We start from the raw sequence: 26,621 nt of genomic DNA on the forward strand, positions 1-26,621 counted from the left end.
ATGTGATAGAACAAAGTCTTGCCCATTCAGATATGAATGATCAAGTTATTGTGTAAAGCAGGGGTGTCAAACTCACGTCGTCATGGCAGTGTCACATGACATATCAGGACTTTTTTCCCCTTCTCTAAACCATGTGTGGGTGTGGCAGAGGTGGCATTAAGCCAGCTCACAGAGGTTCGCGTGAATCGTTGGCAGAAATTTGGCCAAGGTTGCCGAACTGGTAGCGATGGCCAGATGGCCATGCCCCCAAATCAGTTCCCCGGTTGCCGCTCACTTGCCCCACCCCGCATGTTCGTCGCCGCCATCCCATTGTCTTGCAAATCCAATGGGATGCGCATGGATGAAGAAGATGGTGCCGATGGCAGCAGCTTTTTCTGCGACCTCCAGTACTTTTCGACAGCCTGTGGCCAGCTGCCACCTCTTTGAGAGCCGCTTTGTGGCTGCGGTGGCTGGATGGGGGCTGCCGAAAACTCCGGTCAGCTTGACTTCTGGACTCTAGACCAGCCACCACAGAAGGTAAGCAGCCGGAACAAAGAGGCGATGGTGGTGGAGGAAGTGGGGCTAGGGCCAGGGCTGCTAAAAGAGGGGAAACGGGAGTGACTGGCAAAGGGAGGGAGGAGGGAGATAGGTGGAAATTCCAAAAATTTTCCTACCTTTTCCTGTGGGGGTAGCTAGGTGGGGGGGGTTGTGTGACTGAGTGGGCGTGGGTGCCATCAAGTTGGCCACATCCACTCAGTCACATCCCCCTAGCCGTGCCCACCAAACCCAGTAGTGAAAATTTTTGAAACCCACCACTGGGGTATGGCCATTGCGTGATGCATCCAGCCCATGGGCCAGGAATTTGACAGCCCTAGTCTAAAGTAATGTAGTGCCATGACCACATAAATGATTAGCAGTAGGTATCTCTTCCGATGTAATTCATACATGTCCTTAGAGAAAAAAGTGTTAACTTGTTTATTTTTTAATCGATGTTTCATAGGCATTTCAATGTGTTATGCTTAAAAAGAAATCCTCTGAAAGGTAAATATATTTTTATTGAAGATCCAATTAGAGAAATACCATTAGTAATGTTTTGTATCTTTAAAAGTATAAAGGATTCCTGTATCTTTAGCATCAGTTTGTCATTTTTTCTAGATATTAATCACATGGCTGGTTTCTTTTTCTAATATTACATACCTTGCACACAGTAAAATTTACTTCCTTTCTTGGCTCTGGGCTTATAGAAGCATCCTTCACAACACAAAAATATCATGCAGGCATGAAGTTCCCAATTCTGAAAACTAGTTTGGATGTTCTGTATTACAGTAGGCTTGAAAGTTTATTGTTTAGAGAGCAATGGGAAAAGTTCTATATCCAGATGTTTATGAAAGGCAACTGTTAAATAAAATATAAGTACCATGCTTTGTATTATGTCATATAAAGTTAAAGCACTTTTAAATAAATAAATAACCTACTGTATAAATTCATCTACCCTATCATATATTAAGTACAGGTAGTCCTCGATGTGCAACCAGTGACTTAATGACTATTCAAAGAGGGACTCCAACAAGAAAGCTAAAGAATGCTTTTTCCAGTCTCTTTACTGTTCAGAAAGATTATATTTTCTAACCAGAAAGCTAGTGAATGCAATGTTTCTGAAGGCTTTGAAAAGCTAGCACACAGAGTGGAAAGTAACTGCCACATTGGATCAGAAAAAGGAAGCTTGGGTCTTTGGGATCCAATCTTCTTTTCTCTGGCCCAGAGCAGGAATTTCCTTCTGTGCATGGATGGGAGGGAAAGGCCTGCAATGGGCTGGACAAACAAAGCTCGGATCTTTGTGGTCTGAGCTTCCTTTCTCTGGCCCAGCACAGGAATTCCATTCTGCACATACAATACAACTGTCTGCCCTGTTTTAACAGGCAGCTCTTTTGCTCCGTGCACTTAATGATATGCATGGTCACTTAGTGACTGCAAGTGGCTGGGTTTTTTTAAATATATTCAATGACAGGAGCAATGGCTCAGCAGTTAAAGATGCTGAGCTTATCAGCTGTTCAAGACCTGAGCGCTGCATAAAGTGTGAGCTCCCATTGCTTGCCCCAGCACCGGTCCACCCAGCAATTTGAAAGCATGCAAATGCAAGTTGGTAAACAGGTACCACTTTGGTGGGAAGGTAACAGTTTTCTCTGTACCTCGATGTACAGTCATGCTGGCCACATGACCACAGAAATGTCTTTGGACAACAGTGACCCCCTTGGTTAAGAAATTGAGATTAACACCATTCCCCTGAATCAGGCACAACTGGAAAGGGGAAAACTTTACCTTTACCTGTATTCAATGAGAAAATCATGTTTACGTTGTTCTCAGATAAGTTTAGTTGCAAATCTTCTACAACAACATCTTCTGGGAATAGACTGTTCCTGATAAACACAGTACCACTGACGTTGATTCAATGTTAATACTTTTAAAAAGTAAAATAGGAACACTAATGTCATGATTTCAGTTATTTAAACATCTGTATAATTTTATAATTGTTTCTTTGTAAGGAGATGTATTCTACAATTTTGTTATATATTAAAATATATAACTTCTCATTAACAGACCTAAAGTAGCTCAGAAAATAATGCAATTAAGACACTAAATTAATATTAAAATCAAGAATTAAATTGCATAAGTTTTAAAAAAATCCTTAAATGACAGACATTGTAACAGTTAATAGCTAGGAAAAGCCAATATAAAAAAGTTGTGTTAAAAAAAAGATACCTAAAAATTTCAACATTTCAACCTAATGTACTACAGAGGGAAAGATCTCACATTTTCTCTCAAGTTCATTTTTATATTTGTCACCAAATGACAATCTTCAAACTGTAACTGGAAGCGTATGATATCATCTGATGATTGTAAATGTCTATGAGGCTGATATAACTAAAATGTTTAAGGTAACATGTAATTTATTTTACTTTACTTTTACTTTTATTAGACTTCTATACCGCCCTTCTCCCGAAGGACTTAGGGCGGTGTACAATTTACAAAATTTAAAAACCATTAAAATCAAATATACAAAAATTTGGCCCACAAATTAAAAAAAAACTTACATACACCCATTAAAATTCATATTCATGTTAGGCTAGCCCGGCTTGTTGAAACAAGAGGGTCTTCAGGGTGCAGCGAAAGGTGCAGGTCGGGGATCATACACACATCTAGGGGCAGCTCGTTCCAGAGGGCTGGTGCCCCCACAGAGAAGGCTCTCCCCCTGGGCATCGCCAGTCAACATTGTTTGGCCGACGGCACCCTGAGGAGCCCCTCTCTGTGGGAGCATATTGGCCGGTGGGAAGCTGTCCGTGGCAGAAGGCGGTCTCGTATATACCCCGGTCCTAAGCCATGGAGCGCTTTAAAGGTGGTGACCAACACCTTGAATCGCACCCGGAAGACCACTGGGAGCCAGTGCAGCTCGCGCAGGAGGGGTGTTACATGGGTGCGACGAGTCGCCCCCATAATCACTCGCGCGGCTGCATTCTGGACCAGTTGGAGCCTTTGAGTGCTCTTCAAGGGGAGCCCCATGTAGAGAGTGTTACAGTAGTCCAGACCGGATGTGACGAGGGCATGAGTGACTGTGCGCAGAGCATCCCGGTCCAGAAAGGGACGCAACTGGCGTATCAGGCGAACCTGATAAAAAGCTCCCCTGGCCACGGCCGTCATAAGATCTTTCAAAGACATCCGTGTATCCAGGAGAACACCCAAATTGCGAGCCCTCTCTGAGGGGGCCAAGATGTCGCCCCCAATAGTCAGCGATGGAACCAGCTGACTATACCGGGACGCCAGGAGCCATAGCCACTCGGTCTTGGAAGGGTTGAGTCTGAGCTTCTTTCTTCCCAACCAGATCCGCACAGCCTCCAGGCACCGGGACATCACGTCAAGGGCATCATTGGAATGGTCCGGGGTGGAGATGTACAGCTGGGTGTACATCTCTAGGGTTTTGTTTATTATTTTATAGACCAATTGATTAACCTTGTTTCTTTTATTCCAGACAGGAGTATTATTTTAACCAGGGTGAGGTAAGGATCTCATTCTCTGTTTTCTTTCAATATACAATTTAGATTTATTCTGCACAGCACTGTCTTGTTTTAAAAATATTTATTTAAAATAAAATGAAATTTTATGCATTTTTTAAAAAGTTAATGTCAAATTAAAGGAATAAGAAAACTAACATAAGGTAATCCAAGGTAATCCAGTTGTTTGCAGAATAGTTTTTATAATGCTAAATTGCTACTTTGAGGCATATTATGGAATTAACAGTATATTTAATTGTTTCTGTGGGGGGAAAGGGAAAAAAAAGGCATTGACTTCCAAATCTTCTTAGCATAGTACAAGATAAAAACATTCCAACCTTAAGTTTTTGCTTTTTACATATAAATATATAACTATTTCTATAACGAGAAATATTTCTGATCAACAAAACCAAAGTCAAAGTTTCATTTTTTTTTCATCACAAACACAAAATCCAGAAGTGATATCCAAATGAGAATATATTTTCCTCTTTGAATAAAATAAAATAATAAATATAAATCTTTATATTTCTCCGTCAGCTTTTTTTCCTCCCACCATACTTCCTTATTTGGCTTGCCTTCTTCCTTTTTTTTTTTAAAGTATTTTTTTTTTATTTATTTATTTTCCAACATAAACATTAAATATCTTTTAAGAGCGAAGTTTCGATCCCGTCACAGAGAGGTACAATTGCTTACATTTTTAAAAGAAAAAAGAAAAAAAAAGAAAAAACTCCATTCACAATTTCCCATTACATCTTTTAAAATTAAAAATCAGAACATTAAAAAAAACTTTTTTAACATGAATTCTAATATCTTGATCAGAACTATTCTATTATATTATCACCAATTTAATTTCCTAAAGAAGAAAGCCTTAATTCATTTTTATATCCACTTATAAATTCAATATATCTGGTTCTTTCCCAACTTCCCTTCATTAAACCTTTTAACAACAATATCAAAACTTTTTTTAAATATTCTAACCTCTTAATTTGATTGATTACCTTACAATTTTATCACCACACATCTTAATTTCAAATTGAATACAGCTCTATTTTTGTTTCAATTTATACGTGAAAGTTCTATCTATATTTCTTAATATCTAGACCCTTTCAACAGATCTCTGAATCTTAAGCTTTAACAGTTTACCTTTAATTTTACACATTTCATATTAGACAAATTTATCTCAACATCAGTATCCTCCTCCATAACTCCTACTATTGTTTGACTGATTTCCAGCATCTTTTATTTTGGCTGATTTATAGCATACTCTCCTCCATACCTCCGATTTTTGTTTACCTGATTTACAGCATGTTCTATTTTGGCTGATTTCCAGCATAGTCTCCTCCATACCTCCTTCCATTGTTTGGCTGATTCCCAGCATACTCTATTTTGGCTGATTTCCAGCATAATCTTCTCCAGACCTCCCATTGTTATTTGCTGATTTCCAACATATTCTATTTTGGCTGATTTCCAGCATATTCTCCTGCAAATCTCCATCTCTTGTTTGGCTAGTATTACCAGCATGTTTTCCTCCACTCCTAGATCTATTATTTTAGCTGTTTTATTTGACAAATTCACAGCCTATTACATAGTTGCTTTTGCAGCGTATTCTCCTCCGTATCTCCCCCCAATTTTATATAAACATGTATTTCAACAACTACCTTCTCACATATTTTCTCCTACGTTGTAAATTTCCCTTAAAATCTTCTCTCTTCATATTTATTCTTATTTTTCTATAGAAATTACATTTTTTCCGCTTTAAAAATCACTTTCCTCTCTTTATTCAATCTGTAAATATTTCTTATTGAAATTCAAAATTTCATTTAAGCATTAAGATATTTAAAGAAACATATTTTCTTTCAATCATTTATAATCATATTTCATGACCAAGTTAATATTTATATATTTATATAGTCAAGTTCAGTAGAAATGGAAGTAAGAAATAAAAAAGAAGACAGAGAAAGAGAGAAGAAAAAGAACAAAAGTAAAGCGGAAGAGAATAAGAAAAAAGAAAAAAAAAGAAAAGAAAAAAAAAAACAAAAGAGAAAAGGGAGAAGGAAAACACTTCCTAACAGTATTCAGACCTCAAATGAGCATTAATCATTACATTTCCATTTTAATCAAACTGTATTATTTTTCTTGTCTTACTACCCACTATATTCCATTTCTTCTTTTTCCAATCTGTCCAAAACTACTACTTTTCAATTTCAACGTTATCAGAGTTAAAAGTTCTATAAAGTTTAGTTCTTTTGTAGTAGCTATTCCATATAGTATTATCATCTCTTCTTCTGTTGTCACGCCTTTTTCTTTTGTTGCTGCACCTGTTAGTTCAGTTTTAATTGTTCCATTTTATTTCTATCCATCAATAAATTCTCCAATAGACAGGTTGGATATCTCCAGAATCAAACCTCCTTAATTTTTTCCAAAGTTTAAATTTAATCCAGTTTAAATAGCAAGACACATAGTTTCTCCTTCAAATCGCAAACAATCCACAATTTGCACTTTCATTTCATCACAGCTAGTATTCATTTTGTCTATTACCACTTGTCTTTTCCATTTACTTTGAAAAGTTCCTATTTGTCGCCTCTTCCCTCTTTTTCTCTTCACAAGTAAGCCATTCCCATTTGAAAAAGAAAGTTTCAAATTTTTATATCTTTCCAGGAAAACGATTATTCCAAAAGAGACAGTAGTTGCAATAATCCATTAAAGGGTCTTTTTCTCCTGTTAATTGTTTGGTTGAGTCATCTTGCCCCGATAGTTTGTAGCTGCTAATTAAGGCGAGGGGCACACTTGTTAATAGTCATCATTTAACCGCTGCTCCCGCCTGGGTTGGATCTCACTCACCCGGCTTCCGAGCTCTTCGCTTTTTTTCCTGCTTCTTCCTCCTGCACAATGCTTTCCTGGTTGGCCCCGGCTTCGAGGCAGCCGCCATGGCTGCCACTCCCCCGCAGCCGGCGCAGAGGGCTTCCTCTGGCCCCGAGGAACCTGCCCGTTCCTCTCGGCTGTCCGAGGGGTCCCTCCAGGTCAGGGTAGGTCCTCAGACTCGGCGGCGGCTCAACAGACGGGGTTTTTGTGGGGCTCATTAGAGCCCCACTATTTCCCCGTCTAGATCGCCGCGGCACCAACCGGAAGTCCCGTTTCCCTTCTTCCTTGTTGTTTAAGAAAAAAAGAAATCCCTAAAATGGCATGAGTCTTCAAAAAGGCTTAGCAAGCTGTGACTAAGGAGAGCCTCTTTTAACTTGACTTTAAAAAGATTAATAGTCTTTGAAGGTGATTAAGAAGAGAAATGCACAACATTTGAAAGGTGAATTTCAAAATGGCAGCTTTTCCAACCTCGAACAGATTTCAACCTCTCCCCTCCAGCTTTTGGCATGCAAATAGCTTTGGAGTTCAACTCCAGAAGCCATTTCCCAGCTTTCAACTGTTTTGGTGGGTTCCAAGGCAAAGTTCTTCAACTCACCCTGACCGGGTGGGTCATAAAAACTGAAGGAATGTCAGTCCCTTTAGTTAAAGGCTGAAGAGCTACACCCCAGGGAAAAATTCTTCAGAGATTTCTTCCCGGGTCTGTATTTTAGTTGGCCATCTTCCTGGAAGTCCCTTTGCTGTTTTTTTCTAAAATACATAATTTTAGTTCAAACTACAAAAAGTTTACATTTTCAAAATTATAGTATGCCCGGGAGAATAGGATTCAATAAAAATTAGATGTTATTTAATGCTTATGTACCATACACCACATTTAAAAACAATTGTATTTTCTGATGCTCTCCTTTATTTGCAGATCGTATACCATGCATTGCAACTCATTTTTTTTACTATACTTGCCATTTTAATAATGAGACTAAAGTTGTTTCTGACTCCACATATGTGCATTATGGCATCCTTGATATGCTCAAAACAGGTAAATTATTGCTTCATTGTCATACTATTATTAGTATAGTGACATAACATATTTTATGGGGTAAGTGATAATACAGGTAGTCCTTAACAGAGCCTAAAATGGCACTTTTCAAATGATTTGAAATTCCAGTGGCAGCCTTCCATGATGTGAATGCATTTAAGGTGCTCAGCAACCAGCAAATATTTATAATCATTGCAACATCCTTGGTCATGTAATTGTGATTTACATTTTTGCCAGAAATTGATGTTTACTTCTCACTTGCTCATTTAATGAGCACCACAAAATAAGTCATAAAATCAGGCCGATCACATTATGATTGCCTTAACTACTGACATGACTTTAGTTTGGATTCAGTTGAAGATTTAAGTCAGGAACTACATATCTGCAATTTTTTTAATATAGTAGTTTAAATTGTCTTTGTAATAGAGCACACCCTCTCTTACTTTGGAAACATAATTTATTTCCCTAAATAAGAAGTGAAATGTTTGCTAAGTGAACAATTTGACAGAGAGAGAGAAAGACTGCAAAAATTCTGTCATGCCGCAATACCAGCCTTATTTTTACCCCGATTTACATTGTTGTGAGGCACATAAAATTTCTTTTTAAGTTTGCAGATTGATCAGAAAATGTTTTTAAATTTATTGTATTTATGAATAGTTGTTAAATGAAGCTGGTCATTGAAAAGTTGCTGTAAATGAATGTACAGAAACATGGATAGAATAATATAAATACATTATATTTGAAATATATAAAATACCTACAGTATATCACAGTACCATTTTTTCTACATTGTGCATGATAGTAACAAGTTTCTTTCCAGTTTTAAGAAACATAAATTATTTTCAACCCACCCATAGGGATTCTAATAAAAAGGTAAAAGTGCTAGTTAAATGCTTGGGTAATGAAATGTTATGCAAAGCTTAGTGTGGCCCTCAGGCCAATGTTGCACACTATTATCTTTTATTCTATTTGTGTGGCACAAAGTATGTGTATCATCACTATCTAATATGCAATGTGGAATATATCATCTAATATATCATGCATATGTCCTACATATGCAACACTGTCAAAAAACATCTCAACTCAAGCAATAAAGAAAAGTCATTTATTACAAGACAAACAATAGAAAGAAAAAAGGTCTCAGGGTTCCCAGGCAAAACGCAGCAAGACACAGAAATAACCAATTTCGGTCTCTTTGGTTTAATGCTGGTTTAATGCGCGCTGACTCCAGGTTCACGCTGCAATCAAAACAATATGAATTCGGCGCTACAACCAGCTGGTTTGTGACGCTTAAATAGCCCTCCCCCTTAACTGTCACACCCATCGCCCCATCATGCTGTTCTGGTGTTATTAATCCATCGGCGAAACGAAGGTGGGGTGTCGGCAGGTCTTCCTGTCATCGCAAGCGGTCCGTGGGCGTCAGGCATTTCTTGTGCAAAGTCCCTAGCCCCAGCATACGTGCTCCCCTACACCCCGTACACGGCCGCCTAACACCCAGTGCCACCATCCCCCTTGTGAGTCATGGTCTGTTCCCTTCCGTTTCATTGCTTCCGTGTTAGCGTTGTCGAGCGCAAGGCTGGGCTCGACAAAAGGATTGTTTTGGAGGGAATAAGGAGAATGAAAGGAAGTGATTGAAAGGATTATAAATGTTGAAGGGATTTGGGTCAATTTGAATAAAAAATGAATAGGGAATATATTGCAGGATAGATATAAATCTGAAAAAGATAGATGAACAGTTGGAAAAAGAAAAGTTTGTTTTTTAAAAAAAAAAAAAAGCAGAAGAATACGTCTGAATCAGTTTTTTTTCCTCATCTCCTGTTTCAGTAGATTCTAATAAAAGAGTGAGGCATAAATAATGTATCACTCTTGCATTCCATCAAAGATTAAGGATAATATAGAACTAATAATTGAATCATTTCTTCAAAACTTACACTGTTGTGCAATCTAGTCCATTGTCTCATGGCACTTCCACCCAGTATTATTTCCACTCTTCAGTTCTTTTCAAATTATTTTGAAAAGGGTTATGGTTTTCAAAATGCAAAGAATAGGCAAGGAATATCATACGCTAATCAGTATTCTACCTCCAGGGAACCAGGAGGACAGGCAAAAAACCTCATTCAATCAGAACTTCTTAAGCTGTTTCTTGGAGCAAAAAACCCTCCAAACCCTCCACTGTTCTCAGTATGAAAATAAAATTGCTATTCTCTATCCCACTCTCAGCTTTTTAGAACACATTGTCTGCATTTGTTTGAACATTTGCAGAAGGATGTATGATAGTACTCTAAAGAATAGCTTTAAAGCCATCAAGTTATAATTTTGTTTTGTTCAAAACTGCATTGCTAACTGAAATGGTAAAAGGATGGCAGACTTCAATATTATAACCAGGCATTTTTCCTAGTCAGCAACAATTGTTTGTTGCTTCAATAGTTGAAGGAGAAGAGAGGGAAAGATAGAATTTAGAGAAGGTCATTATCCAGAATAAAAGAAATTACCATTTATATGGCATATACATCTGTCAGATCACAGATTAAGAGATTTAAGCAGTGAATGTATTGTCCCAAAGGTCCTTTTTTTCAGAAGGCAGGAGACTTTCTTATTTTTTTCTTTGCAGACATTTTGCTTCTCATCAAAGAAACTTCTTCAGCTCTGACAGGATAGTGGGGAATGGAGAGATTTATACTTCTTACAGACAGCTGGTCATGTGCATCCTTTTAGAGCAGAGATTCTCAAACTATGCCCACTGATACAATCTATCCGGCCCACACAGTGGTGGGATTAAGCCCCGCCCCTCGCCTCCCAGCCACTCCTTGTGTGGCTGGCTTTTCCTGCCGCCCTCATTGCTTCTCTTCCAGCCATCAACCTTATATATATATCTTTTTTTTTTTTTTAATTTGATTTATATGCCGCCCTTCTCCGGAGACTCAGGGTGGCTTACAATGCGCTAAGCAATATGCATACTTCTGCTCATAGCTGCCCGCGTATTTCTGCTCACCGCTGCCCATGCACTTCTACTTACTGCTGCTTGCAAAGGTAAGGCCGAAGGGCAGGGCCGGCAGGTGAGGGCAAGCTGGCGGAGTGGTTATACTGGTGGCCAGTGGACTGATGCACAGGGAGAGAGAGGAGTACTTGGGAGATGGTGGAATCGGAGCCCTTCCTGGGTGTTTCCAGAAGCCATGCTGCATAAGTTGGGAGGGAGGAGAGCGTGTGTGACAGTGCGTTTTCAGGTCTTCCCCGAGGTTTTTGCAGAAGCTGCCCAGCCTAAATTCAACTATCACATTTGAACTTTAGTTTTTAACTCTTTGCTTGCAAGAGACTCTCAGCAGCGCTGTGAAGCCTTTGCCTGGAACAAAAGGGGAAGGAACCATATGGACCCATAGAGAGGAGAAGAGAGGGGAGGGATGTTCACTGACAGCTTCTCTCAGTCTGTCATTACTTCCATGCTATAGTGATCCCTATTTGCCGCATAATGGTGTGGGCTCCTGTTACTTGTCCCAGCTTCTGCCAACCTAGCAGTTCGAAAGCATGTAAAAAATGCAAGTAGAAAAATAGGGGCCACCTTTGGTGGGAAGGTAACAGCGTACCATGCACCTTTGGCATTTAGTCCTGCCGGCCACATGACCACGGAGACGTCTTCGGACAGTGCTGGCTCTTTGGTTTTGAAACGGAGTTGAGCACCGCCCCCTAGAGTCAGGAACGGCTAGCACACATATGAGCGAGAGGAACCTTTACCTTTACCTTATTTAATAACAATTTTTAATCCCTAGGAAACAATTATGTCAAGGAAAAGAAAAAAAGGAAGGAAGGAGGAAGGAAGGAAGGAAAGAAAGAAAGAAAGAAAGAAAGAAAGAAAGAAAGAAAGAAAGAAAGAAAGAAAGAAAGAAAAGAAAAGAAAAATGGACTCTGAGTGCAGGTTCTTTAAAGAACAGTGGACTTCCAATTAGTTTTTCATGCAATACAAGGAAACAGCTGTTTGTCTGATATGCCAAGATTTAGTGGCTGTCAAGGAATATAATTTGCATTGGCACTACGAGACTCGACATAAGGACAAATATGATTGTTTGGTTGGACAAGCGAGAAAAGACAAAATATTAAAACTGAAAAATGGATTGACAACTCAGCAAAATGCTTTTGTGAAGCAGAAGCAGGTAAATATTTCATCACTGCGAGGAAGCTTTCAAGTTGCCAAGCCAAGTTACCAAGCACTGGCAGACCATTTGTAGAGGGAGAATTTGTTAAAAATGCCTTCTTTCTATTGCCAAAGAGATGTGTCCAAAGAAGATTGATTTATTTAGTACAGTGAGTCTTTCAGGACCTACAATTACACAAAGGATTGAAGAAATGGGGGACAATTTGCATCAGCATTTGCAAAACTCAAAAAAGGTTGCTATTTTTCGTTGGCACTCAACGAAAGCAATAACATTCATGATTCTGCACAACTTCTAATTTTCATTCGCAGGACAAATGATTATTTTGAAGTCATGGAGGAGCTTGCTGCATTGAAAAGCATCAAAGGAACAACAACAGGAGAGGATATCTTTGAAAAGGTTCACCAAACTGTTAATGATTTGGAGCTGGACTGAGCTAAACTAGCCAATGTGACAACTGATGGTGCTCCTAGCATGGTTGGATGAATGAAAGGAGTGGTTGCATACATTAACAAAAAGATGGACAAACACAGCCACTCGCACCGAATAGCCATATACTGCCTCATTCACCAACGAGTGTGTGTTGTAAGTCACTGAAGTGGCTCTCATGAAAGTTATGGTGTCTTGTGTTAACTTCATTAGGGCACATGCACTAAACCACAGACAGTTTCTGGAATTTCTATCTGAGCTACATGTTGCCTATGAAGATATTTTGTACCACACAGAAGTCCGTTAGCTGAGTCGAGGGAGAGTTTTGAAACATTTCTATGACTTACTTCCACAGGTTTTTGCTTTTCTAATTTCAAAAAAACAAAGATGAAGAATGGAAATGGCACCTTGCCTTTCTGACAGATGTAACAGAACTAGTCAACAGTTTGAATGTGCAACTTCAAGGAAAGAGGAAGCTCATCTGTGATATACTTTCACATGTGAAGGCATTTGAAGTAAAATTGGACCTCTTCATTAAACAAGTGAGGAAAACCTCTGCCATCTCCCTACTACTCAAAAGCTGTTGGCTGAAAAACTAACAGTTGCATTCCCAAATAAAAAGTGTGTGGATTCACTGGAAATGTTGCAAAGGGAATTTCAAATTAGATTTAAAGAGCTTCGTGCACATGAACAGGACATATAGCTTCTCCAGAACCCATTTTCTGCTGACATAGAAATTGTTGATCCGATTTACCAAATAGAACTGGCTGAACTACAGAATTGTGACTCTCTGAAAGACACATTCAAGTCAAGCAGCCTTACTAATTTCTATGCATCTCTCCCCTCTGAGACATATCTTAATCTCAGGAACCATGCACTCAAAATGGTCACCATCTTTGGCAGCACCTATGTCTGTGAACAGACTTTTTCCCAAATGAAACAACTGGAATCTCCAACCAGATCCAGACTAACTGATGAACACTTGCATCACTTGCTATGACTGGCAGTGACAAATATGGAACCAGTCATTGAGTTTCTCATCAGCCGAAAGCAGGCCCACACTTCCCATTGAATGACTAGTATATTTATGTTGGTTAAAATTGTTCTTCATTTTAAATATTGTATTATTTCATGGTTTTTTGCACTACAAATAAAGATATGTGCAGCGTGCATAGGAATTTGTTCATTTTTTTTTCAAACTATAGTTTGGCCCCCAACAGTCTGAGGGACCGTTATCCCTCCTTAATGCACCACTGTGGGGAGGGGGTTATGTTGATTCTTGCCTTCTTCCGCCTGCTTCCAACATCTCTCAATGCCCATCTTGGGGGTTTTAGTTACAGTCTTAATTGGTGCAGTTCTCAGTCTGGTTTATTGTGTGGTCATCTGAAACATATGCTCAGGAGTTTGTTTTATTCTTTTTTTAATAGCCTACTTTAAGGAGCCTGAAGCTGATGTTGTAATGAAGTTAGGCAAGTGGCAAGAAAGTTTTTGCTCTTTTTCCCTTTGGGGGGGGGGTCTTATTAAGTAAATAGATTCCTTGGGTTGAGCAAGCACAGCTTAGGAAGGACAAAGGCAAAATGGACTGCTAAATTGCCCAACCAGTTACATGACGACCCAGTCATGCGCACCTAGCTGGTCCGGCCCCTCAACAGCCTGTGGGACCATGAATCAGCTCCCTGTTTAAGAAGTTTGAGGACCCATGTTTTAGAGGGTAGTTGAAACACTTGGAGGTTTATTTGTGTTCTCAGGGTCACCTGAGTAGTGCTCCTGGTTCCTGTCATCTGCAATTTTTTTTCTGGAAATCCATTCCTACTCCCACAATATTCAAAGGGTGTTCAAAAAGCTTTTAGCTATACAATTTGGGATGAATACCCTTGAATACCCTGTTCAAGTAGGAGGGAGTAGAAATGGATTTCCAGTAAAAAAAATTGCAGTCTAGTTGCCTCCTGATAAAAGCATCTTTGGGACAACCATGACCTGGATGATTGAGAATCTCTACAGACTTTCAGTGAATATATTATTATATCTTTAAGTTAATAAGAATGAGGACCTGCTAACTCATCAAGAGACCAATTAATTAAGCTAGAAATTAATTATCTAAATTGCCAAATTTGGATGAAAACTTAGGAACCAAAGGACTGAAATTGACTTCAATCCAGACACCACCGGGGAACTACCAGAGGACTGGAAAAGAGCTGATGTAGTTCCCATCTTCAAAAAAAGGGGAAAAAATAGATCCAGGGAATCTATCTTATCAGCCTGACCTTAATACCAGGGAAGATTCTGGAAAAGATAATCAAGCAACGAATCAGAGAACACCTAGAAGCAAACAAAGTAATAAGCAAAAGCCAACATTGGTTTGTCAAAAACAGGTCATGCCAGACAAATCTTATTGCATTCTTTGACAATACCTAGGAAGATTCTGGATAGGATAATCAAGCAAGTAAGCAGCAAACACCTAGAGGCAAACCAAAAGCCAACATGGGCTTGTCAAAAACAGATCATGCCAGACAAATCTTATTGCATTATTTGACAAAGTGACAAAATTAGTAAACCAGAAGAATGCTGTGGATATAATTTATTTGGACTTCAGTAAGGCATTTGATAGAGGAAACCACAACCTACTACTTGATAAGATAGAAAAAATGTGGGAGATACCATTATCACCAGATGGATTTGTAACTGGCTGAACAACCGCACTCAACATGTAGTCGTCAATGGAACTGCATCTACATGGAAGAAAGTATGCCATGGAATATCCCAAGGCTCTGTTTTAGGCCCAGTACTCTTCAACATCTTCATCTGTGATATGGATGAGGGGATAGATGGGGAACTCATCAAATTTCCAGATGACACCAAGCTGGCAGAAATAGCCAATACTCCAAAAGATATGCTTAAAATACAGAAAGATCTTGACAGACTTGAGCATTGGGTACTATCTAACAAAATGAAATTCAGTGGTGAAGAAAGTGAGGTTCTACATTTAGGCAAGAAAAACCAAATGCACAGGTATAGTGTAGGTGGTATCTTGCTCAGTAACTGTGAGAGGGATCTTGGAGTCCTTCTATGCTGCATTAGTTCTAGGAATGTTTCAAGTAGGTTTAATCATAAGTAGAAGAACCTCCAACAAGCCATCATTACAGGTATATATCTACATATGACAGGAACTGGAAATACCTCACAGGCACAGCTGAAGGCACTCCTCGAGAGTCAGGGAATACATCTCAAACTAATCCTGCTAAGACTGCAGACATAACCCTTGTAACATCTTCCCTTTTTCATTAATACAACTATCACATTTTAAAACATTAAAAAAATCCACTAACCCTATAAGCATTACATATATACATTAAAATGATATAAAACACTATATTACTAAAACACTACATTGAGAAACATACAAAGTTCCGATGCAAGCAGCTGTAACATCTTCCCTTCATATTAACACAACTGTCACATATTAAAACATTATAAAACATTGCAAAAGAGTTCAAATTGTAAAAGGGAACAATATCAACACCGTACAAATTGAGTCTGTTAGATTGTAGAAAAAGAACAATATCAACACTTTCTACAAGTTGAGTCAGTCTGGTGGTCGCGGACATCGGCCTCTGTGAGTAACAACTGGCCCTCTTCCGCCAACTGGCTCTCTTTGCACTATGGGCTTCTCTGACCTACCTGGAACCGCTGGGCTCTTCTCGCCGCTTACTGGAGTGTCTGGCTCTCGACTGCTATTGGGTATACCTGCTTGCTCCGAGCTCTCATTAATCTGAGGCCCCATCCTTGTGCATTCTTCATTGTCCATGGGTAAATGCGGCATGGTAATACCAGATACGTCTGGCCTGTCCACAGGATATGTAATGTCTGGCCGCTCAGCTACATGCAAGTCTACCCAATTGCGATGGTACAAAGTTCCTTCAATGTCCACTAAATAGGAACGTGGAGCCACTTGTAAGCAGCTACCCATTTTTCAGTGACCTGTTCAATCTCCAAGCAGCGGTCTCATCTGAATCCATTCCCCAATCTTCAATTCTGGCAAATCTCTAGCTAAGTTGTCATATGACCACTTGTCTCTTCAGCTGTAACTTTTCTGGAACCCTTTGTATCACCGAGGGCTCAAGCAGCCTGTCGGCCACTGGTAGTGATGTCTTTACTCTCCTTGCCATCAGTCTCTGTGCCGGACTACTGTCTATGCCCTCAGATGGGGCATTTCTCCAATGTAGAATAGCTTTCCATGGGTCTTTACCTTCACTGTGAGCTTTCCTACATAGATTCTTAGCGATCTTCACAGCTGATTCAGCTTTGCCATTAGTTTGCAGAAGACGCGGTGAAGAGGTCACCTGCTCAAACTCCCACTCAGCGGCAAATTTCCTAAACTGTAAACTCGTAAACTGAGGACCATTATCTGAGATCACTTTATCTGGTTGGCCATAATGTGCAAACTGCGTCTTGCATCTCTTAATGGTAGTCTCAGCCGAACAGTCCGTAAGGGGATCGATTTCCCAAAAGTCAGAATAATGATCAACTAATATTAGATACTCTTTTCCTGTATAGTTGAACACATCCATACCAACAATCTGCCAAGGACGTGATGGTATCTCATGTGACATCATGGTTTCTCTTTGTTGCAAATATGCATATTCATTGCAGGTGGAACAATTGCTAATCAATTGCAATCAAGTCTTTGATTTCGCCCTGCATATTGGGTCAGTAAAGTGTGTCATGGGCTTGTCTATAGCATGCCTCTCCACCAATATGGCTCGAGTGCATGCGCAATAGCATCTCTGCTCTCATTGACCTAGGCACTATGACTCTTGGGCCCTTATACAAGATCCCATTTTGTATGGCGATCTCATCTCTGAAAGACCAATATTCCCTCACTATTGCCGGAACTGCCTCCTTCTCATCCAGCCACCCACTCATAAAAATAGCCTTCAGTGCATGTAAAGTTACATCAGTACATGTTGCCTAAGCTGACATAGCCAGTGATTTGTGACATTAAGATAGTCTGCTTGGTTACACTTGGTTTCCTCCAAGTGTCACCTGATCTAATGTAGCCCTACTCAGGGTATCACTAATATACATTTCACATCCTGGCTTGTAGACAACATTAAGGTTGTAATTCTGCAAACTAAGCATCATGCTCTGCAGACATTTGGGCGCACACAAAAGGGGCTTCTTGAATATGGCTATTAGCAGCTTGTGATCAATTTCAGTTATGATTGTATCCGGCCATAAAGATAATGATGGAAATGCTGGCAGGCAAATACAATACTTAAGCATTCCTTTTCAATTTGAGCATAGTTCAACTCGGCAGAAGAGAGCACTCTGGATGCGTATGCGATCGGCTGACCTTCTTGCGTTAGGCAATATCCTAGGCCATTTTTGCTCGAGTTACTTTGGATGGTAACAGTCTTTGTAACATTGTAATATTTTAACACTGGAGCAATAGTGACCAAGCGTTTTATTTCCTGTACTGCCTGCCCGTGCTTGGGGAACCAATGCCAAACTGCATCTTTGTCCAGAAGGCGTCTCAATGTCTGACACACCTCCGATAGGTGCAGCAGAAATTTTGTTAAATAAGTAACAAATCCGATAAATCTCTGCACTGATTTAACATCAGCAGGCAGTGGCATCTCCGCAATGGCTCTAATCTTATCAGCTTTTAAACCTCGTGAGGACAAAATATGCCCATGGAAGCAGACTTCGTGCACCTTAAATTGCAACTTCTTTACACTGAGCCTTAACCTCATCTGCCTACACCGATCTATTAGTGCTATTAACTTCTCATCATGATCATGCTCAGCTTCTTCGTCTGTTTCACCACAGCCAATTATAAGAATATCATCAGCTATTGGCTCAATTCCATCGAGCCCACTCAGTAATTCATGCTGCTTTCGTGGATACACCTCTGGTGCTACCAAAACTCCAAAGGGAAATTTAAGCCATCTCTTTCTACCCCATGGGGTCTAGAACGTAGTCATGTAGCTACTCATTTCATCCAGTTTGCCCTGTAAAAAGGCGTCTCTAGCGTCAACAAGCATAAAAACCCGTGCTTTGGGTAGTTTGTGCAAAACGTCATCAAGCGTTGGCATTAAACAATGTGACCGCTTCAGGGCCATATTCAGAAACTTGGGATCAATGCAAATTCTAATCTTCTCCGGCCTCCTAATAACAACCATGCTGCTTATACAGTCAGTGGGCTCAGTTACTGACGTAATATGTCCTTCCGCCTCGTATTTATCCAGTTGTGCTTTAGTCTGCTGCTTAATAGCTATAGGCACATTGCGTGGTGCGCTTTGTACTGGGGAAATAGCAGGGTCAAGTTCAAAATGAACCTCGCTTGGAACAGATATTATGTGGCCCTCAATCACTTCCTGGTATACTTGTGGAATTTGCTGGTTTGTCAATGGCCCCACCAGAGATTTAGGGGGGTAACTCACAACATTGTGTAACTCGGCCGGAATGGTAAACTGCATCAATCCCAAGTTCTCACATGTTGATCCTGACAATAATGGTTTCTCATCAGCTTCCACAATCTCAAATTCAAGTTTATAAATATCCCCACGTATGCTGCATTCTGTTTGAAATTGGCCCAGTAAATTCATTAATTCTCCTGAATATAACTTCAGTTTAGTACTGCTAGGCTGAAGAAGTATCTCGGGTGCCAGTTTCATTTTGTCCTTTAAACTCATAACATCACAGGTTGCACCTGAGTCCAGCTGGCAGGGTTAAATTGTGTTGTTAAACCTGAGATTCACAAACCATTTTTTGCCCTTGGAATGTATTGAGCCAATACATTCTTTCCTATAAATCGCATCAGTGATAAAGAAGGATGCATCCTCCTGAGATGCATTCTCCAAGTCTAACGTTTGCTCAATTGTATGCAGCTTCCTCACTTCCCTTTTCCGTGCCTGATACACTCCTGCAAAATGATTTAGCCTCCCATACACTCTGCAGATTTTCCCATATGCTGGGCACTGCTCTCTCATGTATGTGCATACTGCTGCAATATTTGCATGCTACTTGATTGTTCACAGATGAATTATAATACTGCCTTTTATTCTGATATTTGTATTGATAATACTTGGCTGTTGTTTAGAGACTATTAATACAATCCTTACCCAGCTCTATGACTCTCAGCCATTTGTCAGTAAATTCTATAGTCCGACACAACTCAATTGCTGCTTGTAGGCTTAAATTATGCTCCCTCAAGAGATGGCGGTGTGTGCTTTCACTAGTAACGCCCAAAACTATTTTGTCCTGAATGAGCTCATCCCTTAAGGGGCCATAGTCAAAACTGGCTGCTTTTTCCTTTAAACATGTGACAAAATTATCTATCATTTCACCTTGTTCTTGCTTGCAACTGCCAAATATATATCTTTCAAAAATAACATTTTTGAGAGGTCTGAAATAAGTCTCTAAAGTGTCTAGAATAACTTTGGTATCTCTTTCTTGCTCCACAGAAAGGGTTAAATTGTATCTGTAGATATGGAGGTATTCATTGCCCATCAATCTCCTTAATGTGGCAGCTTGAACTGTTGCCGACTTCTCTTCCAAGCCTGTAGCTAAGGCATAATCTTTGAACTCTGCCCTGAACTTATTCCAATTGCTGCCACAGTCTCCATTAACCCTCATAGGTTCAGGCAGAGGTATACTGTTAGCAGCTACCATACTTCCACTGCTTAGCTTTCGGGAGTATGCTTCAAATTTATCCAGAAGACATGGATTCAGGCTTCTGACACCATGTTTCAAGTAGGTTTAATCATAAGTAGAAGAACCTCCAACAAGCCATCATTACAGGTATATATCTACTTATTTATTTATTTATTTATTTATTTATTTATTTATTTATTTATTTATTTATTTATTGAATTTCTATACCGCCCTTCTCCCAAAGGACTCAGGGCGGTGAACAGATTAAGATTTCATATACATATATACATAACCCTTGTAACAGAATACAATCAAGATCACATAAAGTGTTAATATCACTCTATAATGCCTTGGTAAAACCAATACTGCATCCAGTTTTGGTTGCCACGATAAAAAAAAAGAAGTTGAGGCTCTAGAAAGAGTGCAGAGAGGGGCAACAAAGATGATTAGGGGACTGGAAGCTAAAATATATAAAGAACAGTTGCTTTGAATTGGGTATGTCTAGTGTAATGAAAAAAAAAGTACTAGGGGTGGCATGATAGCAGTGTTCCAGTATCTCAGGGGTTGCCACAAAGAAGAGGGATAGTCAAACTATTCTCCAAAGCACCTGAGGGCAGGACAAGAAGCAATGAATGGAAACTAATGGGGGGGCGGAAGCAACCTAAAACTTAGAAGAATTTTCATGACAGAACAATTAATCAGTAGAACAACTTGCCTCCAGAAGTTATTAATGCTCCAACAGTGAAAGTTTTAAGAAGAGATTGGACAACCATTTGTCTGAAATGGTATAGGGTTTTCTGCCTGAGCAAGAGGTTGGACTAGAAGACCTCCAACGTCCCTTCCAACTCTGTATTTCTTTTCTATTGTTTGCCTGATTTTTTGAAAGTGACTTTATCATACAACTATCAACCAGATGTATCAAGAAATTCATAAATGGAACATAAGATGATTCCTTTTCATTGTTGCTCTTTAACAATGTTACCTTTGATTTTCAAGAGTATTTAGCTATCAAAATTGATAGACATAATTAGACCTTTTCTGTGTGATTTTGTTCAGTCCACTTTGGTAGTCATGAATTTTGAAAAGAAATAATACTTTTAACAAAAATAGACATGAAACTATATTTTTCTCCTTGTTATTTTGACTTAAAGTTTGGCATATTTCATTACTGATACTATTGTTTTATTTATCCCATCTTTGAATGAAAGAAGTCCTTGATGTTTTCTGAGCTTCGTTGCTTGCTTGTAGATGTTTTATTACCGACTAGATAATATCATTAGGATATTACATAATTGACTAATGAAATGTCTTCAAGCAAATAACCAAGTTCAGAGAGAACCAAGGGCTACACAGTTCAACCCTGAGTTATTATATTCTCTTCTATTTGTCTATGGAGATTCTCAATCATCCAGGTCATGGTTGTGTCAAAAGTATTTTTTTAAAAGGCAACTTTTAAAGAAAGTCCAGTTGCTGTTTGAAAAAGCTCTTTTGAGACATGCTCTTCTATTGGCATTAATGACAGTTTTCAAGTCTTTTTAAATCAATATAAAATTAAGTAGTCATAATGATGTGAATATTATAATTACTGAGATTAACTTTAGTGATTAAATCAGCATGAACTATGTTTTAAAATAGCTTGATGTAATGTTTTAAAACTTACAACTGAAATTAATAATCACCTTGATTAAGTGCCTAACCATTTCCTTTCACAGTTGTTTGGATGGATTTTTTGCAAAATCCAACCTGGAACACTTGTTCTTGCAATTTTGGCAATGATGGCATTTGAGGGAATAGCAAATCTTCAAAAAGAATGGAGTATTGTGGGAGAATTTAGTAATTTGCCCCAGGAAGAATTACTGTTGTGGATAAAAGCAAATACTAAACCAGGTAAAACAAGAGTAGAACAACTCCTTTTATAGCAATGTAGTATGTAAAATCTATTTGAAGGCTTAGCACTTTTAAGTGCTTAAGTGCTTAACACTGAACAGTTTTTCCTGGTGCCTTGATTTCTTGTGATTGCCATGTAAATGATACAGTTTAAGAAAAAACTGTCTTTATAAATACTATTATGTGGAATTATAAAATGTATTTTGAATGGAAAGACATGTTTTAAATAGAAATAAAACCTTTAGAAGATTATGTTTAATTTTTTTAATTTTTGTGGTTTGGAGGGAGAAGTTGTTTTTTTTTTATTGCAAAAGTTTTACAATTACATTTTCACCCCTTTTTCCCCCCCACCTCCCCCCCCCAGACTTCCCAACCTCCCTAACCCTCCCTAACCCTCCCCTCCCCCCAGACTTCCCTATAATATACTCATACTCATAAAAAACCCTTAATATAACACTTATATATTTTTAATCAACTGTACAACCTAGAAATGTATGGTAGTTTCTAGTTCTTTTTCCAATTATTCCTGCATTTTTAGATATCCTGTTATTTCAGATGCTGTTTTTGCTGGTGCAATGCCCACAATGGCAAGTGTAAAGCTATCTGCACAACGACCTATTGTGAATCATCCCCATTATGAGGATGCAGGTTTACGGTAAGGCTTAAATACATATTTTAAGGTTTGTTGTGATTGATGCATTATAGGAATTTTCTAATTGTAACTATTAATATGAAGGTAAATAATCTGACACAGTTGAACAGGGAGGGAAAAAAAGTTATGTTCATAATAAAGCATATTACTGCTATTAATTGTAGGATACCAATATGCCATGAATAATTCTTGGTACTTATCAGTCTCCTGTCTCACTCTCTTTGTAACATTTTTAAATATTTTAATTTGCGGCAGAATTTAAAAGAAAACAGGTACAATTAATATTTTCCTTTAAATGTGGTAGGAGGAAATATAGTAAGTAGATGATATTTTAGAATGCATTTATTATAAGCAGCAACTTCATCATTTTATCTTTTAGAAATTGGTGTTTTGTGAAAAGTAATACTCAGACTACTGTAAGACCAATTTTATGAATGAACAACCTCCCCCTTAGATATTTATTTTAATTTTGATTATTTGGAATGAAGGTTTAAATAGGGAATTTGAGTCAAATCAGTTAGCCAATTTCAAGTAAATGTGTTAAGTCACTAAAGCATTATAGTAGGATTATGCATTGTTATTCATTTGTTTCAAATAGATAAATAAACATATATTAACATAACATAAACATTAAGGATACCTAAAGGACCATCTTCTTCTAGTTGTTTCTACTAGTCCAGTTTGGTCAGGCATGTTGGGCATGTGTAAATCCTATCAGTCAAGGAATATTGGGTTTGGGAACCAGGAGGCATGCCATCTCTGTTGTAGCCCCTGTCTTCTGGAATATTCTCCAGATAGTAGAATGATTCCAACCTGTTGGCCTTTCATAAGGTCATGAAGACTTGGTCATGGGCCCAGGCTTGGAATTTCAAATGTGTTAAGGGCATGTATTTTTATCCATAGTAACAGTTTTGCTTAGTGCTGTACATATTTATTTTGTGCTGCTTTAATTATTTCAATGTTTTATTTGTTTTTATGTTTTGTAATGAATGCTGTCCCATGTCATTTGTTGAGATGGGTGGCTACAGTAAGTAAGTAAGTAAGTTAAGTAAGTAAGTAAGTAAGTAAGTAAGTAAGTAAGTAAGTAAGACTGATTTAGCTTTATCATAGAGAATTGGATGAATTGGTAAATATTTTGTTTCATTTAGGATAACAGACTCTAAGAACCACTCTATTTAAGACAGGAAAGCACAAGATTTGTAACTTTGCAAGAACATCCATCATTAAAGGGGAACTCATATAAAACATAATGTCTAAAAAGTATTTTTTTTTCTCTACTCTTCTTTAAATAAATTTTAATCTCAGTTTTGATTTATAAGAAGCAGTTCTTTACTGCCAAATTATTTTTATTTGCTGCTTATTATTTTTCTTGTTAGTTGTGATGTTTCTGGTCATATGAGCAGCAAATATAGATAAGAAAAGTTCTATTCTTTTTTCTCTAAAAACATATTCCCTTAAAATTATACACCCTTAAACTCTAGATATGTAAAACCAATTAAGACATTATTAACAAAATGAATATTTGTATTTAATTAAAAATTCTTAATAAAAATAATATAACAGATATAAAGTTAAGTTCAAATTAAATTTAGCAATTGTGCACTTCATGAAGATATTAACAATCCTAGTTTACATAGGATAATTTTGCCTGATCTCGATTGCCATGATTTCATTACCAATTTGTTCAAAAGTAATTTGAAAATTGGTAGAAAAAAAAGGACAATGGACAACTTTCTAAACGTTCTTTTCATCTTTATGTAGGTTCTACTGCAGCATCTACTGCAGTTCTATATTGCTTTTTCTCAAACAACCAATTTTGACATAAAAGATATGCTTCCCTTCTGTTTGAAGTGAAATGCACTTACCTTTGCTACCAGTTTGGGAGTGGTGCATGTGCGCCTCTTATGCACATGTGCGCCTCTTATGCACATGTGCAGAGGGTCAAAAACGGACATAATGACACCCTGGCAGGTGGGCGGAGCCTCCCACTGCCGGCACTACCGGTTTGCGTGAGAGGGATAGATCCGGCCGGATTTCACCACTGTTCAGTAGACAAATACATTTAAATGTAGTAAGTACTACTATCTGGATCCAAAAGAATGTGATAGTGTACAACGAATCTTATATAGGAATTTATCCAGTCAATATTTTATAAACACTTTTTATAAAGTGTTATAGCAATAACACTTACACTTATATACCATTCAATACTGCTTTAAAACCCTCTCTGAGCAGTTTACAGGCTCAGCATATTGGTCCCAACAATCTACTCATTTTACTGATATTGGAAGGATAGAAGACTGAGTCAATCTTGAGCTGGTCAGGATCAAACTCCTGGCAAGGGCAGAGTTAGCCTGCAATACTGCAACACTTGGTTACTTGCTATAAAATGTTTGTTTGTTTCTTTAAATATGCTATAAGAAATTCTTGGCCAGACTTCCTTATAAACTTGTTATGACTTGAATAGAAGTTTGATCACCAAATCCAGGTCAACATCTTCTCCCTCGAGCAAAGCTTCATCTGCACATGCACAGGATCTAGATCAGTGATGGCTAACCTTTTTGCCATCGCATGCCAAAAGCGGGGGGAGTGGAGGGGGTTGTGCGTGCCCACACCTATAATTCTGTACACCCCGCACATACATGCGCAACCCCCTGCGCTCCCCCCATTTTTGGCACACGATGGCACGGTAGGCACGGTAGGATCGTTTTTCACTCTCCCCAGGCTCCAGAGCCTTTCTAGGAGCTGAGGAGGGCGAAAATGACCTTCCCCATCCCCCGGAGGCCCTCCGAAGGCTGGAAATGGCCCGGTGGGACCAGAAGTCAGCAAACGGGCCATTTCCGGCTTCCGGGGGGTAGGGAAGGCCGTTTTCACCTTCCCCAGGCTCCTAGTAAGGCTCTGGAGCTTGGGGAAAGGGAAAAACGGGCCTTTCCGACCCCCACTGGAGGCAGAAACATGCTTCCTGATTTCCAGTGGGCCCAGAAGGGCCAAAAATCAGCTGGCCGATGCACACATGCATGCCAGAACTGAGTTCGTGTACCCACCAATATGGCTCCACGTACCACCTGTGGCACGCGTGCCATAGGATCACCATCACGGATCTAGATTGTGTGTGAAACCATATGCCTCCCCTTCCATTCCTTAGTCTTTCTGAGCCCGTTTTGAGATGCAGATTCATAGATTAGATAGAAGATTCTAAAGCTTCTTTATCTTGTCCCAACGCTCCTATCAGCCCTCAAAACTTTTCCAGGCACTCTTTTGCTTGTACTTGCAGTTGTTTGAATCCACTGCCTGTAAGAAATAATTTCTTATGTACCATCATCAAAACTGAAGAAATTTCCTAATAAAGACTTGTAAGGGACCTGCTGTATTTAGAGCAGAGCAGAACAGAACAGAACAGAACAGAACAGAACAGGAAGGGACCTTCTAGTCCAGCCCCCCACTCAAGCAGGAGAACCTATACCATTTCAGACAAGAAGGACTTTTTCTGTGGTAGCTCCCTCCCAGTGGAACATCACTCTTGAAGAGATAAAATTGTCCCCTACCCCCTGATACCCTTTCAAAAGGCCTGAAGTCATGGTTTTGCCAGCAAGTCTGGGGACCCCAGGGTGACACAGAGCCCATTGTGATCATTATTGCCAGGGGGATAAGGGTTTATTGGGTTTTGTATTTGGGCTTTTACTTCTGTAATCTTCCTGGAGTCATTGTGAATTAGGCAATCATATACACTTTTATGAAAATAATTTTTTCAAGGAGACCTCACATCCAAGTTGTATCCTTGTATGATCTTTTGCCCAAGGATTACTGTCATTCCTTAATCACTTCAGAGACTCTTCAACCTAAGCCTTTTGTTTTGCCATTAAACCATGGAAACTGCTCCATTTACCACCTAGTGGACCTCAGGCCTATCTCCCAGCAGGTATTGATTATAT

At 38.9% G+C, this 26,621-nt stretch overlaps 1 protein-coding gene across 4 annotated transcripts in view; it reads left to right on the forward strand.

Annotated features, from left to right (window-relative positions):
- Positions 1-26,621, forward strand: part of DPY19L1 (dpy-19 like C-mannosyltransferase 1) — a 170,587-nt gene that overhangs the window by 134,960 nt on the left and 9,006 nt on the right. For 3 of the 4 annotated variants that reach the window (XM_034409296.3, XM_034409389.3, XM_087894070.1), the window contains 5 exons: positions 980-1,020; positions 4,004-4,031; positions 7,801-7,920; positions 21,863-22,037; positions 22,593-22,692. In XM_034409296.3, the coding sequence (XP_034265187.1) occupies positions 980-1,020; positions 4,004-4,031; positions 7,801-7,920; positions 21,863-22,037; positions 22,593-22,692 (464 nt within the window). Of the gene's footprint in view, positions 1-979; positions 1,021-4,003; positions 4,032-7,800; positions 7,921-11,684; positions 13,665-21,862; positions 22,038-22,592; positions 22,693-26,621 lie in introns of those variants that run through there. The other variant, XM_087894069.1, reaches the window with a different exon arrangement.

Source organism: Pantherophis guttatus, chromosome 4, assembly GCF_059756535.1.
Source record: "Pantherophis guttatus breed Tessera chromosome 4, ASM5975653v1, whole genome shotgun sequence".
NCBI lineage: Eukaryota > Metazoa > Chordata > Lepidosauria > Squamata > Colubridae > Pantherophis > Pantherophis guttatus.